This window comes from Myripristis murdjan, chromosome 12 (assembly GCF_902150065.1).
Source record: "Myripristis murdjan chromosome 12, fMyrMur1.1, whole genome shotgun sequence".
In the NCBI taxonomy this organism is placed as follows: domain Eukaryota; kingdom Metazoa; phylum Chordata; class Actinopteri; order Holocentriformes; family Holocentridae; genus Myripristis; species Myripristis murdjan.
The window spans coordinates 28,079,720-28,097,937 of record NC_043991.1 but is presented as its reverse complement, the minus strand read 5'-3'; the positions used below and the strand labels follow the sequence as shown (position 1 = coordinate 28,097,937).

The following is an 18,218-nucleotide window of genomic DNA, read 5'->3' as shown; positions in this document are numbered from 1 at the left end:
AGATGCATTAACAAAGAGCCCACATTTCAAATATTGCAACTCTGACCTTTTCAGTGAGGTGGTTGAATGAATGAAAGAAGGAAGCTGTGTTCACACAGTTGAACAAGTAGGAGTTTCCAAGGCTGCTGTAAACAGAAATATTAGTGGAATATTCATTTTCACCAGCCATGTAAACAACTCGGTAGGAATATCGTCTTTTACAGCATAAGGGCAAAAACTAGAGTATTTTGGGCACATAAACATAGTCACTGTATTCAGCAGGTGGCCTAATGTGGAGCCATAGAGTTTACAGAGTACACTGCACCTCATGCAGCATTCCAACCTGATATTATATTTACATGCAGCTGTGGTCTTCTATATCAACTCTAAAGCGCAAAGGACTAAGAGCGTGCAGGGAGAGACACAACTAAGATATGACTGTCCAACCCCAAGACTGGTGCTCAAGTACTTTCCTCCAGCATTGACACCCTCTAATCATGACAACACAGCTGCAGCAGAGGGAGAGGGGCAAACATATACCAGGCCAAGAAATGGTGCTAATCTCACAGCATCCTCCGTCCTTCATCTTTCATTATTTCACCAATTACTCACTAATTAGAACTTTGGAAAAATGTTCCCCAATAACGTTGAAGTCCTTCTTCTCCTCAACTCTCCTGGCAGGGTTGTGTTATCTCTGTATCTCAGCTTTGCAGTTTTTAATTATTCTATGATTTTGATAGATTAGATGCCGTGCATGCTGCCATGTGTTTTTTTTTTTTTTTGCCCACTTACAAGCTGGGAATAATGCTGGTAAACTTTAAATTTGGGAAGGGGGCCTCTATAGTTGTGTTAAATACCTTAGCAGAATCCAAAATTAAATTGTCTTTCCCTAATTTGCAATCAATATTGGCTTAGCTAATGCAAAGATGACTGGCCTGTATAATAGTAGCGGTTGTAGTAGTAGTAATTATAATAATAATTATAATGATAATAACATTATTGTCATTGTAATTTCTACAAAAAAAACTGAGTTTGGCACTCATAAAAGCAGCAAGGCACAAGATTAATGTTAAAAGTACGCACAATATAAGACAATCGGTAAAAACAACAACAATAATAAATAACATGCTAAATAAAAAGTAGAAGGCATCAGCACTACACATTGCAGTTTTAATATTGCATCTAGAGTAAATTGTATTGCACACTTCTTTAGTCCTTGTCATGATTGTCAAGTGTTTGTGTTTGGGAGTTAGAAAAAGCTGTTCTGCAGCCTAGTAGGCTGAGTCAGGTTGTCAGGTTGCTTATCCTGACATTCTGTAGTCTGTTGGTAAGAAAGTTCATAATCCATGAACAGAGTGAGGTGGAAAGTCCAAGGTTGAATAACATATCACAGCAACAATCATGCAGCTTCATAAAAATGAACTTTCTGCTGCAGTTTGCTAACTTTTCTGAGGAAGGTTGTCATGAATCACAACTGACTAGTACATTCCCTCTGTCATACTACTAGTAATCCACATAATGTAGTGGGCCCAATGTAACGACTTCATATGTTTTTGTCATTACAGTAAGTTGAAGATTTCATATATATCTTTAAGAGTATCGAATATCAAAGCCATGTGGTAAGTTCAACTGTATATTAGCCATAGCAATAAAAAGAAATACACCTAAAGAAAATATGATCATGAGAACATCTCATACAGTACTTTCAGTTCAGGGAGGGAGTCACAGTGAACTCTGTTATCTAGCAAAGGGAATACATGCATATGCATGAAGACAAGTTAAAGTAAAGATAGTCAAGACAACGATTCTGCCAGAGGCGGTTTACACAGGTAACATCTTAGTGAGCTAGCAGAAGAATGTCCTCAAAAGGTTTGCAAAAATATAAGTACAAGTTTAATTCCCACTTGGTTGGATGGAGTACCTTCATTCAGGGAGTAACACTAAAATGCTTTGATCAACATAAAGAAATTAGTTGGAATTATTTAGAAAACACCACAGAAAAGGTTTATGGATGTACGACGTTGCACCAAGATTGAGAGGAAAATCTTGCTCATCAGCATTAAGAATGGGCACTTTTAAATAATGTTTCAGCCAAAAGGTGACTCATACTGCCTCCCGGGTTCAGAGGCTAGACTGGATTTAATCTAGTTTTTAAAGATAATCCTACAACAGAAGAAAGCTTGTGACAATCATTTGGATTTCCTGTGATGGTATGGAGGTCACACAACCTGGTTACATTCAGGTAACACACCCTACAGTACTACAGGTTACAGTACTACACACTACAGGTTCTGCACAGTGTTACTTTCATTGTGAGGAGTCTAAGAGGCCACTCACACTGGCAAGTTTGATCCGCACCCAAGCACCATTGCCCCTAAAATCCGGATTCTTTGACCAGTGTGATCGCTCCGTATCGTGCTTGAATACAGTACACTTCCCCCGCTCTGGCACGGTTGGAGGGGGTGTGCTTCAGCGCGGTACGGGCGCATACACGAGCACATGCACGGTCACGCACGCAGTGCACGGACGTAAATCATGCAACTTACCTCCTGCCTCTGCAAAATTGTTTTGTGCACAGCTTGATTACCGGCGAATGGCCGCGTTGCGCAATCAATAATCAACCATGTTGTCTGTGTCGCTGTCCGTTGTGCTGCTGCAACCGCGTATAAACAAAAGTCGGTTTATAATGAAAGTAGCCTACAGCAGTCTGAGATCCGGCAGACCTGGTGCTGGCCGGCACTGGCCGCGGCACCGGCCGGCACTGGCCGCGGCACCGCGCGGTGTGCGGCCACCCGGTCGCCCGGTCTGCCGGATCTGACAGGTGCCGCTCCGGCTGTCAGTTGGACCTTTCTGAAGAAGGAGGAAGTTACCTCCGAAACTGTCAAGGTAAATAAACATCCCATGTCTGATTAAAAGGACCAAAAACGTTTTTTAATTAAAAGGAAGACATGATGAATATATTTGAACTATACTGATTTATAATGACGTCGGGCCATGCCTGTTGTCGTATTTCAACGTGATGTCGTGCACACCGGGGGCAATCGTGCTTGGGCGCGTTTGGGCTTTAGGTAATGTGAGTGCAGGCCAGCCAGGGACTGGGGAGGGGGGGATTTTGGCTTTAGCACGATACGGGCTCAAACTTGCCAATGTGAGTGGGCCCTAAGGCACATGTGTAGGGACTAGGGATGCTAACCGGTGGCCGTTTGACCGGTTGTTGACCGTTTGAACTTTAACCGAATAATCTTGTCGGTTAAAAACCCTTTAAGCCCGAACTAGAGTGCCTGTGGGGAGAGGGTCTCCTTACGCCGCCATTGCTGTGAAAAAACGGAACCATTGGAGTGAACGGAGTTGTCGCCACTCTCTCTCTACAGGCACTCTAGTCCGAACGTGTCGTCGCCGACACAAATGCGCATGTCAGATTGTAAATACCGTAACTACCGTAAGGTTTTATCGATCGAAAAATTCCAACTGTTCCTGAAGGCGGAGAAGTTGCTCTTGCGCTTACAATAGTTTAATACGGTAAACATGGCGACGGGACGCTCTGCCGGGTTTCGATGACGTCATTACGCACAGAGCTCAGCTCGGTAGAGACAGACCGGAGAAACCATAGATATCGATAATAATTATATTATAGTATATTATAATTATATTATAGATATCTACGGGAAAAACGAGCCAAGCTTATGTTTGTCGCGGACGTAGTGGTATGCGTCCGGGGCAAGACAATGGCGCCGGTGCTAGCGCTGCTAGTTTCTATTTGTTGCGGTTATTCTTTTATGGTTTACAGACAGTAAAATAATATTCTCGGTTAACCGAAATAAACCGATTAATGAGGCCCGGTGGTCGACCAAGAAAATTTTCCATTTTCGCCATCCCTAGTAGGGACAACCATGTTGGGAAAGACCAGATCTGATGAATTATTGCACATTTGATGGACAAATGTGGCAAATCTGAACATAGGCCAGATTCACTTTTCATTCTGGAAACAGTGTATTGATGAGACCTGACATCTTTTTGAAAATGGGTGCAGGAATGTGGCAACTCAGAATGAGGGAGAAGGAGAGATCTGACATTTGCAAAGAAAAGGTGGAGAGCCCTCTGTTTGTCTCTTGGAAGAGAATGAAGGAGAATGTGTGTTTCTTAGTTGAGAATGGAATGCCACTGCTTTCTCTTGGTAAGGTCTGTAGCGAGGCTGTGGCCTGCAAGTTCTGGCATCTATAGGAGACTGGGATCAATTCTTCTCGCAGTTGGAAATGGAGAACCCCTCTGTTTTGTGTAAGATGACAGTGATCCAAGATGCTCTTCACCTTCACAGAGCCTCATGATATTATGATGGTTTACAGATTCACCTCTTAGCCCTTTGTCTCCCAGTGCTTTGACAAAGTATTTAAGCACCCTGTTTATCCAGAAGGATGCATCTCATCCTTCTCATGAATGCATGATGAATGCATTTTTGATGAAGGCTTCTTTTTTGGCCCCATTTGGTTGTCGCAGTAGAGACAGCAAATGCAGGGAAGAGAGAGAAACATGAAGCAAAGGGACCACGCTGAACTCTGCCACTTGGCGTAAATGGTAATCCTGTACCAGTTTAGCCACCAGGGCATCCCCTGTCTTAATCTGGAAAATCAAAAATATATTAAGGATAAGTTCACATATTTTGCATGGAATAGTGTTGCTGCCAATGACAATTTCAAGAACATGCAGACATAGTAATAAAGTGGAGATGGTGGCTCATGCATTGGGATACTTAACATATTTCATAGGCCTGTGTCTTTCCTGGAACGGTATGATCTTCTAATAATGAAATCATTGGCTCTTCTAAGTTCATCTTCAGGGAAGATTTTCAGGGGAAGGGAATTGTGAGCCAAAAATATGTCCAACTTTTTTTGTGAAATCCACTGCCTCGAGAAATGGATGAGCTGCAGTGTGAAATAATGTAAGAGTGAGATTTCTAGGCTCCTTAAAGATGGAAAAAGGAACAGAGAGGATTTGATACTGCACTACTATGGAAATGACTGCAAGTTGTCTGTTTTTGTAAAACAGAGACTTTGAGTCAGAGGTTAAGATTGAAGCTCTAATCTCAAAATTGTTGATGTGTTTCTTTGCTGATTTTATTTTCTTTATTCATTTTCAGGCCAGACACTTTCAGCTATTTAAAGCACCTGAACATCTTTCTGAAACTGTGATTGTATCTCATTAATGTTGTGTATTGCACACCTTTATTCAATCATTCTTCAAGACCTTAACCCCTTCCCTCCATCTTCTCCGTCTCTAGGACAACAGTCGTCGGGTGGAGAACATGCTGAGGCTGTGGATCATTGAGGCCAAAGACCTGCCGGCCAAGAAAAAGTACTTCTGCGAGCTTTGTCTCGACGACTCACTCTATGCCCGCACCACCTGTAAACTGAAAACTGACAATGTCTTCTGGGGAGAACACTTTGAATTCAACAACCTGCCTGCTGTCAAGAGCATCACGGCCCACCTCTACAAAGATACAGACAAGAAGAAAAAGAAAGACAAGAACAACTACATTGGACTGGTCAATATCCCTGTTGCAGCTGTGACGGGACGGCAGTTTGTAGAGAAGTGGTATCCAGTGAGCACGCCGAACCCCACCAAGGGCAAGACATCAGGGCCCATGATCAGAATCAAGGCTCGCTATCAAAGCATGAACATCCTGCCCATGGAGATGTACAAGGAGTTTGCGGAGTACACCACCAATCACTACATGCTTCTGTGTTCAGTGCTTGAGCCCGGGATCAGTGTTAAGAACAAGGAGGAGATGGCATGTGCTCTGGTTCACATTCTGCAGAGCACTGGCAAGGCCAAGGTTAGTACCACTATCATCATGTTCCATTCTATTATTTCCATGTTTGTGCTGTGCCAACAGCCTTTTTTCCACTTTTTTCCAGTCTTGATGTATAAAAGTAAAATGACAGTCTCAAACAAACTGAAGTGAATTGTTTCTCCACTGTCTGTTGACCCCTGTAGCTCCAACGCTGCGCAGACAAGAGAATAGGCAGACAGGTGATTTCCTGTTGTTGCAGGAGCTGGTATTACATTTTGAACTAAAGTTAATCCCTTACATGCATCCCCTGCAGTGCTTCACAGCATACAGATGGAGCAAGACAGAGGCATAATACATCCACTGCTGTCTGTAGTAATGCAAGCATGGCAAGATTAGTCTGCCATAGTAGGAGCTGAGTCTCCCTCGACAGGAGGCCGTTGGACTCAGATAATCTTCCATCCATCCAAAACAGCTGCATTGTACTGTGACTGTACACTTTCTGTCTCTGCGCCACAGTAAAACTAACTCTTCCTGTTGGGATCCCATCAGTGCAAACAACAACATTGGGGATATGAGACATAGCGCCGTCTCATTTCGCTGCTACACTGTCGATATGGGGGGGTTGTTGTTATAGAATTACACACTGTTAACATGAGAGGTAAGGGAACATCGTATATATATGGGTGCCTCTTTTTGAATAGAAGACAAATATGCTGTTGTAGACTTGCTCAATCAAATCACTGCTGGAGCATTTCTAATGAGCAATGTTGCAATGTTTTGTTTTGTTTTGTTTTCCCCTTTAAATTAACTACAGCATTTCACTTTGAATGATTTTAGTGGGAAACTGCTTTCAGGCTGCTTTGAGCTCTGTAACATCAACAGCTCCTTTGGCTCTGTCATATCAGGGACAACTTTTGCCTCAGTTTAGTCCTCATGACAGTATCTCATCAGCAGAGCTTTGAAAGTCTCTCTTACTTGATCACGGCTCAGTGGAATGATGAATGATTAGTACTTAAGAAGTGATGTCTATCCACAGTGTGCTGTCAGTCTGCTGGTTTAGCCAAAGAACTGATAGCTGCTGATGGATGGGGAGAAGGCCTTTACAGATCCCTGGAGAGACATTCACACTTTTAATTACTTTCAATTAATCGCCACCGTCCCTACAAAGCACTAAAACTTTTACTTCTTTCTCCCCTCTCATTTTCCCTCTCCTGCTTTTCTGCCACTAGGGACACATTGCTTGTAAAACATTAATGCCAACAGAGACAATGTTTCAAGGTTGCTCATCATGAGGGATATTGTCATGCAGTGTCCTCACTAAATCTATGTGTTTGGCACAGTACAATCCAGTGTGAAACATTCTTTTTTAATTTAATCCTTTGTGGGCCTGTAAGTAATGAGAAAAACTGCAATAAGAATAGGCAAAGTCAATTGGAAGTTCTAAGACAGGGTAAACAGGAACTGATAATTAGGGCTGCATAATATATCTTCAGCATCAACATCACAAGGTGCAATAGTCATGCTGCAGGACGTGCAATGTCAAGTGAGGCAAATTCACGCAAACAGGTCATGCTACAGCTTTTTTGCTGCTTGATAGAATTAAAACTCTCAAAGTTGTAATTTTCCATAACTAATATAGAAGAAAAGTCCTTCTGATAATAAATAATTTTAGATTTTAGATACATAGATACTGTAATGTCGACTCGATGCTACAGGCAGGCGTTCAGTGATGTGAGGCGGCTTTTGAGTGTGTATTCCCTTTATCAGCAGCACCTCATCCTTGCTGGTTAAAAGTTGACAAATACTGTCGCAGTGCTGGTCCATACTCTACTGTAAGAAATGTTTAACACACACGCACACACAACTTGCAGTATCGAGCTCTATCTGCACTTACATCTTGCCATCATATAGATAAATAGCAGATAAATGTGTTTGTTGTTTGCGTTGAGTTTTACCATCCTCGGCCGCACCGGGAGGTCTGTTTATCTTCCACCATGCACAATAAGCATGCATTTGAACATCGTTAGAAATGGTAGATTACATGTAAATAACACAACTGAGACACACAAGTCCAATTAGAAAGCTATTAAGATGTTGTTTTTCCCAAATACCTCTGTGCGCTTGTCCATGCCAGTGTAGGAGTTGAATACGTGAATCCCAAGTTGAGAGGTCAAATCTGATTTCCTCAGGCGTGGCACAGGGCTGAACCAAGTATGGTAGAAGTAGTTTTTTTAAGGAGTTTTTTTTGTTTGTTTGTTTGTTTTTGTTTTGTATTTTTTCCATTTCACAATGAATATATATTGCAGGAAAAAAAAATCCTAAGTTAACGTCCATTTTTTCCAGTATCCTGCAGCCCTACTGAGAATTGAATTAAAGCTGTTGTCAATATGTTGTTGAATGTCAGTTCTACTTATTTTCTTAGCCTTCTTTTCTGAAACAGACCTGTATACCACAACACAATGGAGAGATTATAAATGGACAAAAGTCTTTTTGCTTGGCAAAGAATAAGGTGTAAGCTGTAAGCACTGGCTGTATTGTTTTCCTATGCACGTTCAATATAGCCTAAGGTTGTTTTGTCTATCTGCACCGCCCCATCCCCCTGCTATTGTTGTGTAGTCTTGCAGCTATCCTGCCCCTCAACTCCATGAGCCAGCATGTGATTCTGCCCAGATCACAGTGAACATCTCTAGCTGAGACAGGGAGGCAGAGAGACATTACAGTTGCAGTTTTGCAGAGTCACAAAAGAGCAGAGTGCTTCTTCCCTGACACCCTAAGTGGAGTGAATGTCTCTTTTTGGACATGCTACAGCAACTCTCTTTAGCTGTGTAATCCCACCACTTCCACCAATGTGCATTGTGTTTAATCAGTGGTGTACAGGTGGGGAGCATGTTCTAATTGCAGCGGGCTATTGTTGAGAGATGCAGATTGCAGGTTGTAATGGGCATTAGTATTCCACACTCCTAGACTCTGCCTCTTTCTGTGTCATTTTATCGCCCATCACTGAATAATTACACCCCACATATTCTGCATCAGCGTGCACTCTCTCCCTCTGTCTCATTCTCTCTCCGTCTCTCTCCACTTTCCCTCCATCTTTGTCTTCCCTTGTCTCTCTTTCATGCTTCGTTGTGTTGTGAGGCCTGATTTCTCTGTAGAGATGTCATTACCATTGCCGTGGTTATATTAATGTCTGGATGTGTTTGTGAGCAAGACAGGCACGCCCTGTATCACTCCATAGATGCTAATACTCACACACATACACACACACACCACTACGCTCATACACACAAACACACACACACACACACACACACGCACACATGATGACAAGACATTAGCAGGTGCTTGCAGGTCAGTTATTCAGTTTTATGCCTGAGAAAGTGGGTTTGCAGTTGCATTAGTGGATATGCAGTCTGAGGTGCAACAGCATTAGGTCAGAGGTATGCACACACTAGGTTACAGATAAAAACAAATAACATGTGATCTGGTTTCTGTACTGCTGGATGTTCAAGTGATTTTGTGCCTCAAGTTCTGTTCAGTGAGGACGTCACTTGTAACCATGGAAACATGGTTACAAAAAATACTTGGCATTTTTTCTTTAATTTTCTGTGAATTAAGATTTTCTCATATACTTTTTAACAACAGAATGCCGTTAGATCAAAATTGACACTCATTAAGAAAGAGGATAACATCGAGAATTACTGTGACAGTGAAACTCAAGAAGTGAAGTCTATTCATGATGCTGCAGCTGATTCCCACTGCTGCTAGCTCACAACTGCAGACCTTCCCAGACCTTTCCTCCTCCTCTGTGAGACACACTGTGTCAGTACATCCTAACAACAGTATTAGCAGTTCCACTATAACAATAACAAGCGCTCCACTGTGTTGGAATTGCCCGGAGTAGTCCACCTCTCTATTATCTGAAAATGTCCATTCTTGGCAAGAATTCTGTTTGTTATTGATCTAGTCTTCTTCATACCATGGCCCCTGGGAAGATTACATCTAATTTTGTTTAAGCTATTTGGTTTGCCTTCTCACAGCTGCACTGACTAGTGGGAGTGACAGTGCAGAGGTGGATTTATCCTTATGGAGACTGGCTAGAGGTGCTCTGGTTATTATTATGCGTTGTGCTTGTATTTTATTGCTCCTCAAGGTAAACTAACACCTCTGTTTATCCCTTTGGAACCCGGTAGTTCAGGGGCAGGCTTTTATTTTGACAGGTTTTATTTAAAGTCCCCATGAAATGACCAAAGATACTCCATACAAAAGATACTCAGTATAAGCTGCACCAGCTGTGTGAAATGGTATGTACTTCCTGACTCCTAAGTCATGTCTTCCCCCTCATCCCCCCACCTTGTTTGGAAGTGTTGTCAGAGACAGTTGGCGTGAGCGTTGGATGATATGGCTGCTAATCTCCTATAAGGTAGAGCACCCATCTGACACAGATGCAGGAAATTACTCTAAAGTTACCCAGAATAATGTATTCCCTTATCCTTTTGTCTCAGTCTTGGTAAATCACAAAAAGGGTGTTTTGCCCTTTCTAAGTTGGCCATTTTTTACATGGAGAATATACATTATGGTGCTGTGTGGGCTGTCAGTGGTAACATGTCATGGAACAAAAGACGGGCATCAGCACACAAACAGAAATACACACACAGTATCAGTTCAGAAAACATAATACTTGTAGGAGCTCATGACACTTGCTGAGAAACCTCCTGAAGCCACTCCTATCTTCAAAATGATTATGTGTACTTGTAGCTGGATCAGGAGTGCTTTGCTGTTTCCTGTTTTTGTGTTGAATGACAAGCTTCGGTGCCTGTGGGAGAAATGCTCCCATTTCCATTTGGCTTCCAGTCTTCTCACTCAACCCAGTGTGACCCTCACAGGAAGAGCTGTGGGCTGTAAGGCTGTAATACTAGCCACCGGTCTCCAGGGAGAGAGAGAGCAGGGGAGGCAGAGAGGGGGAAGATGGGATGGGAAGATGAAGAGAATGAGGGATGGAGAGAGAGAGGCATGAGTGGTTCTGGTTTTCTCGCCCTGACTCCTCTTTCAGCCCTTGCCCCAGGCTGGAAAACCAGCCTCATCGATCAGTCAAATTGTTAATTTAACTACCCCACCCACCATTCCTTCTTTTTTCTTTAGTTTGCCAGCATGTTTTCATGCAGAGTCACAGACTTCTTCAAATGCAGATCCTGGAGCTTCCTGCTTTGAGGTGTTTATATGCTTAGGCTACTTGTGGAATTTAGTGATGATTGAATATTTCCTCCAGAAACATCAACAGGTAATTCCTGTTTTGTGTGCTGGTAAATTCCATCAGACCCCTATAGGCCTTGACTTTTCCAAATGTTGTGACTTTCAGCAGAGAAAAAACATTTTTAATGTGCAAGCACTTACATAGTATAGGCTACCACCACTAAAGATAAAATTCACCTATATCATGTTGGATATTGTTTGAATAAACTAAACAGAACTTTTTCTTTCATTAATGCTTTACATGATACACTGTACAACATGTTGATTGATGCTCATACACATTCTGACCAATAGTCTGCACACACAATGTTTCCGCTGCTATTAATTGTTTGTCAATTAGACAAATAGTGATGGTTAGTTAGAGGTGTTACTAGACACTCACCTTTTCATGCACAGAACATGTTAATGTCTCGCTTGGCTGAATATTTTATCAGGGTCAGTCGTGTACTGTAGGCCAGTTTGAAGAGGCTGAGCATGGCAGGAAATGTCAAGTCCTTTCTCTCTCTCTTACTTTCCCCTGCCTTGTTTCTGTCTTTGTCTTTTTTGCTTCCCTTCTGCTTCAATATTACCCCTCTTAAAAAGGCATTTTAGAGTTCACAGTCTTGGATTTCTCTGCCTAGTATTACCATAGAAACTCAGCAAAACATCTGTGCGGGTAAACAGTGTGAATAGGATCTTTTTTTTCTGCTGCTCCTCTGCATTTCTTCTCTTTACTTGTCCCTCCATTTGCCAGCTCTACACGGCAGAAAATAGTATGTGTGTCATTTAAAACTGTGATCAGTTTTCTCTTTGTCTGAGAATGTCAGGGCTTCCCGGCTGTGTAGAAACATTGCACTGTATTGTATCTTAAAGGATCTGCTCTTCCTTGAGACTTTGTTTGAATGTTTTAGCTCCAAAACTTTTGCCCTAGGTGGCTTATGCAGTATGATATCACTATACGATATGAATAGAGATGCAAGCGCTCAAATTGTCACACACACAAAACACACAGGACTGTGCCCAGCAGTGATGAGATTTTTGTGTGTGAAGCAGCAGGACGGACAGGACTTTATGAGTTTTTACTGGTAAGTAAACCCATCTATGGGGAGCTTCTCTTTTTCAGAAAGTCTCTCTCTCTCTCTCTCTCTCTCTCTCTCTCTCTCTCTCTCTCTCTCTCTCTCTCCTAGTATTTATTAGATCTGATCTGCTGTGCTATATTACTTCACTCCAATCTCCCTCTAACCCTCCTTCCTGTTATTGCACACTGTTTTTTTTTTTGAGGTATGGTTTGGCTGATGAGATGTGGCAGTGATACAGAGAGCGTTGCGCCTCTCCTTATTAGCACTAAAGCAGGAGGAGGAGGAGGAGGAGGAGGGCACGCAGAAGGATTCAGAGCGCACAGACGAGGGTGAAGGATGACAGGAGGGAGGAGGGCCTCAGATCTCTTTTGAGGGCGTCATTGTTCAGTAAAAGAGACTAACTTAAGCTTCCCAATATCCTGCTGGTTTACCTCTCACCTTCTCTACAGTTAGTGATGCAAATACAAAAACACACACGCTGGCATGTCTGTGCGTTGGAAGGCCATGGTAGACTCAACAAATGTCTGCCCATGTGTGGTATGTTGATTTTTATAGGTTATTATTAGGGGTGTTGAAATCTCCTTTATTTTGTGGTCTGCCAGAGAAATCCCCCACCCCCCTCCTCCTCTCCTCCTCCATTTCATCTGACTGTCCTCTCTAATCGGGCATGAATTTGCCGAGCCTTCATGCCCAGATAAGGAGTGGAGAGAAGAGAGGGCAGAGGAAGAGTAGATGAGGGAGAGAGAAAATGACAGAGGGTTGAGGGTTAAAGGAAAGATCATAATTGGGATGACATTTTCTCCCCATAAAAAACAAAAAAAATATATAAAGCACCCTGGTGTAATGATTGGATGGGTGCACATACACCACAAAAGGTCAAATTTCATCAAGTTCCTGTGTCTGTGTGTGCACGCCAAACTCTGCTTCATGCCTTGTAATTACCATGCGCTCAGCCCAGTGAGACCTCGAGTGTGATTTGAAAATGAAGACGGACATGATATGTTATGATGCCGTAGCAAGGTAGAGCCATTTCCATCAGTAGCAAGGCGAGCAACACCTAGTGTGTACAAATCAACAGATTTTTGTCCTCAACACAAGACTGCTATGACGCTTCTCATGCTCTGCTGTTATGTTGTAATAAATATTTCTGTTGTCAGCATAGCATAGTCCAAGTCAAGCCCTGTGTGTGTGTGTGTGTGTGTCTCCACCTTAAATGTAAAGCAGTCAAATCTGTCGCCTAGTCTGATCTGACCTGCTGTGAATAAAGAGAATGAGTGAGAGAATCAGTCTATAAGAGATTTCTTAACTTGAGAGAGTCAGCAAAGAGCCATCATATTTGGGATGATGTATTATTTGTGTCATTACCCATCTCTTTCAAAACAGATACAGACTTGCATACACATAACCTAAACCATAGCCATGCATACACACACTAAAGCTACATCCTGGGTACAGTGTTACTGTGCATCTTTAATTCTGTCCTTTCTCCTGTAGGTATTTGTGTGTCTGTGTGTTTTGGTGCGTGTGCGTCCACGGGATGTGCATATGTGTTAACAAAAGAGGCTCCTCTCGCTGCACATCAGTGGATGATTGGCTCCCCATGGTGTGTCTTTGATTAACGGGATAACAGGCTTTAGCAGCAGCTATAGGAAAACCATCTGAGAGGCTCTCTCTTTCTCTGTCTGCCTCCTCCTCTGTTCTTTAAAGACTACCATGCTGTCTCTTCTTCCTCTCCTTTCCTCTCCCTGTGTATATCTGTCGCTTGCCTGTCTTCTCTCCGGCTGGTACGCTGCTTCCCCCAGCCTAACAAGATGCCAAGGGACTTTTGAGAATATACCCAGAAATTTGTTGAAGGGAGATAAACAAGGAATAATTCAACCCGAGATGGCTCTATTTCAAACTCTTTCAGTGTCTCTTTCAAAGTTTCAATTAAGGACAGTTGTTTTCCTCTCTCCTCCTGTTATTTCTGGTTAGATAACGATAAATTGTATACTGTTCTTGTACATCAGGAATAAACACGGCAAACAAATTTCAAAAAATGGAGCATTCAGCCTGACTAGCTTCAGCTGTGGATTGTGAGAGAAAAATCATTTAATGTGTGACATGCATGCTCTGTAACTGTAAGTGCTGTTTAAAATAGATGACTCTAGCCCACTTTCAGCATCTAACTAAAGTGCAGATGTCGAGAAATATAGAGCAATATGGCTGATTGGCTTCATCTACAGTGCACCTCTATTGGCAGTAGTGAATATGCCAATATGATGCAGCACTTACTTTGTGCATGTATGCTTGTGTGTTGGTGTGCATTTGTGCATGTACAGTAAATGTGTTTGACAGGGATTGATCTGATTCTTGGTCATCACCATATAGGAGCAAAACCACTATGCCTCGTCCGGTTCATAGGTTTTCCACTTGGTCACGCAAATGCTGCTTAGCCAAATGTGCTTGTCTGATGTCACTGCACCACCATATCCTAACATAATCCTAAAATGAGAAATGGAAGTCAGCCAACATGCTGTGTGTTTTGCTATTACAGCAAATTTGTCACTATAGACCGGGGCTTCTCAAAGTTTTGTTGACCAAGGACAAATTTAGGGACCCAACTTTAGATTTAGGGCTGCCCAGGAAAAAACGGAGCACCAAATAATTCCAAAACAAATCTTTGCTGTAATAGCCTACTCTAGACTAAAAGTCATGCCAGCTGTGAATCATGCGAGAAAAGTAGTGTTTTCTGGAGGAGAGAAAAAATCCTGGGCATGTCTGCAAGTTATGCTTTGGAAATGGTGTGCAGCCAGAATGTAAAATGAACACAATTTGTAATGAGGCTAAAACATCCATGTCCCCTCAAACTTCTCGCTATCCCAGCTAACATACCTGCAATGATGACGAAACCTGTCTCGCGAGGAGGCATCTCATGAGTCATGCACAGCTTGTGGGATGCCCAGTTGCCATGCAGCCATTCCTACCTTGGCAGGTTAGCCCTGCAGGGGGCGCTGTTTTACCACGCTTAAACGCAAAGCACTGTGTGATGGTTGGTTTGAAACTGTATTGGAACCAGACCAGAAATGTTTCCAAGGGCTGCCACTGACCAACGGGCTGCACTTTGGGGATGCCTGCTGTTGACTCATAAGCATCTTCATTTGCGAAATATTTAATTTGTATTTATCCAATCACCTTTTTGTGATTGTGAGACTGCCATACTTATAAGCCCTTACATGCAGCAAAACGTATTTTACTTTTACAGGAGTAGTTTTTCCATTATAATATTACTATTCTTAATTAAGTGAGGAAGAGTATGTTTTCCACTACTCACACACACACACACAAACACACAGTCCCATATACCTGCTCAAGTCCTAGTCAACAATAATGGAAACAGAAAATGGAGCATAAAAATGATAAATGGAGTGTGCTCTATCAGGTGTTTTTTGACAAGAATAAAGCTTTCACATCAAGCCAAATACAGATTAGCTTCCCCAGACTGAGATAATTGCTGTTAGAGTGAGTCCTATCTCACGTCTATTCTCTCTCCATCTGTTTGTCTTTCTAACCGCCTACCGATGCGACCTACTGTAAATGTCACCACCAATCTACTGCTTACTCGGCACAGATGTGCTACCTTATCAACTAATGCCTCTGCTTGAAAGCTCGGATAACCATGGAGAATTGTGGCACTCGCAGTCTAACCCTTTCCATTTCTTCCTCTTTCTTTTTCTTTTCTAATTCTGTTTCGCTGCAGGACTTCCTCACAGACTTGATGATGTCGGAGGTTGACCGCTGCGGGGAAAATGAGCACCTGATCTTCAGGGAGAACACACTGGCCACAAAGGCGATAGAGGAATACCTCAAACTGGTGGGGCAGAAGTACCTGCAGGACGCCCTCGGTGAGTGTCTGGACAGAGGAAGGGATCGGAGGAGGCTGTAAAATTGAGAAAAGCTGAAGTCAGTCTCATTTGGGAAGTAAAGAAAAGTTGTTTCTTGACAATCCTATCTGTGCATCAGAGCAAATCAAAGCAATATCTACCTAAATCTCAGATTCACTATCTACAAGTCAGAGGAAATTATAAACCAAAATATATCAAGTCAGTGTTGCATTAAATCCACAGCTTTATACAAACATGATGGTCACACTCAAGTACAGGCCTTATCCCAAAGGTTTATAATTCAACTGCAAACACTTGTCAGACCTAGCATTCTGAAATAAAATGTGTTATTTCATTTTTATCATAATGCGTAAAATCGTGTTACAGCTTTGATTTTTATACATTTGTCTATGTAAGGAGTGAATGTCATTTATCAAGGTTATAAGATTAAAAAGTTAATGAATATGTTACAAATCCAAACTACATACAGGTAAGTACATCACGGAGACAAAAAAAAACAACAGTGAATCCACTATCAGCAGTAACGATTTGCTAATTGTCTCCTGCTTTAATTCAAAAAGGAATGATTTCTCAATATTTCATCATAAACAAATCATGGTAAATGAATTCAGTTTTTTCAAAAGACAGAAACTCTTACGGGTGCATTAATGCTATCATTAACATAATGAAGAACTGTTTACCAGCCAACATTTAATGAAGAATTTAAAAAATCCTATCCTGCTAATCATTAGTCCAGATGAGCAGAGGAGCCTGCTACAGTCCCTTTATTTCAGCACCTACAACTTCACTGAATAGCAGCTCCTGTTTCATCTTGATTTTTCTTTTTTTTTTTTTTTTTCACCAAACCAACCAATTTATGAAACTATGTGTAGAAAACTGAGGAATCTCATTATCAGCAACGCAACCCAAACTACAAGAAGGAGCAGCAAACAGCCCCCTCCACTTCAGATGAGAACAAATTTTACAGCTTAGCATTTTGGCCACATTACTGACAATTAATATGCAGCTTTATTCTGTGAACACCTGAGTTTGGGAGCATTTTATATACTGCTTAAAGAACACAAAGAACCCGGGCAGCAGACTTACGCTGCCTGTGAATGGGACTCAAACTGAACCAGCCTCTCAATTCAACAGGGATGAAGCCACCACCACCACAATTGTATGAATAGAAAGGTAAAATTATCATAGAATATTTAAGAGAAAACAGTGATTTTGTCAGCTTTACTACAGTTTTATGACAGTGTGTGCTTGGGCTCACTGTCTCAGTATCAGCCAAAAGAAACATCATAAATATGTAAAGAGAAATTCATAATTAAAACATTTCATAAACTGCAACATGTTTTGTGCTAGTATTAGACAGTCTTAGACTGTTAGTCTCCAGTTGTGACAATAAGCACTCTGTATGCTTTTTATTTCCCTTCTCTGCTGCCTGATTTAGAAATGGTCACAGTGGTAGTTTTGTCTACACCAGACACACAACCTTCTTCTCTTTCATTATCATACACCTCTTTCTGGATGCTGCTAATATGGATGCTCTGCTTTATGTGTGTTAGTAGGGGGGTGTGTGTGTGTGTGTGTGTGTGTGTGTGTGTGTGTGTGTGTGTGTGTGTGTGTGTGCGCGCAGCATACACCTTTGCTTGTTTGTCCATGCACCTAAAATAGTCTGTGTGTATGCACTTCTGTGTGTTAAAGTGTCTTCATGTTTGTGCACACGTCTCTTTCTCCCAAGGATGAAACAGGAATTTATTGAGGGGTAGTGAATGATGCATTTTTTTTATTTTTTTTTTTCGTGGAGCTGTTGAGAGTGCGTCAGTGGATGACTGTTACTGCTGTTAGGGCAACATAAGGACAGCCAAACCTCTGCAGACAAGATCCTGTCTCAGTCTCAATGATACTAAGCAGAGGGGAACAACAAGCTCTTATCATTGCCAAAATACAGACAGCTTCTTTTTAGGGACTATCGGCTCTCAGTCTTTTATGACAATATGTCATCATTTTGGAGAAGCTGTTCAACAATAATTGACCATTTTTCCAATTGTAGTTCACTGGTTATTTATTTTTATAATGTTTATAATTAAATTAGAGTAGCATTTACCTCGTGGGCCCCACCCAGGCTTTGGAGAATGCTCTGGCTCTTTTAGTGCTCCTATAGTTAGTCATACTGTTTTTCGTCACTGACCATAAAGGAGAACTATCTGTGAGGGGAAAAAAACACATATAGTTATCGTTGGGCACGGTTACCTTGGTGGAATCACTAGG

The 18,218-nt window shown here is 41.9% G+C and overlaps 1 protein-coding gene across 12 annotated transcripts in view; it reads left to right on the top strand.

The window, feature by feature from the left end:
- Nucleotides 1–18,218, top strand: part of dab2ipb (DAB2 interacting protein b) — a 204,890-nt gene that overhangs the window by 162,661 nt on the left and 24,011 nt on the right. For all 12 annotated transcript variants that reach the window (XM_030064951.1, XM_030064946.1, XM_030064945.1 and 9 more), the window contains 2 exons: nt 5,255–5,809; nt 15,815–15,959. In XM_030064951.1, coding sequence (XP_029920811.1) covers nt 5,255–5,809; nt 15,815–15,959 — 700 coding nt within the window. The remainder of the gene's footprint in view (nt 1–5,254; nt 5,810–15,814; nt 15,960–18,218) is intronic.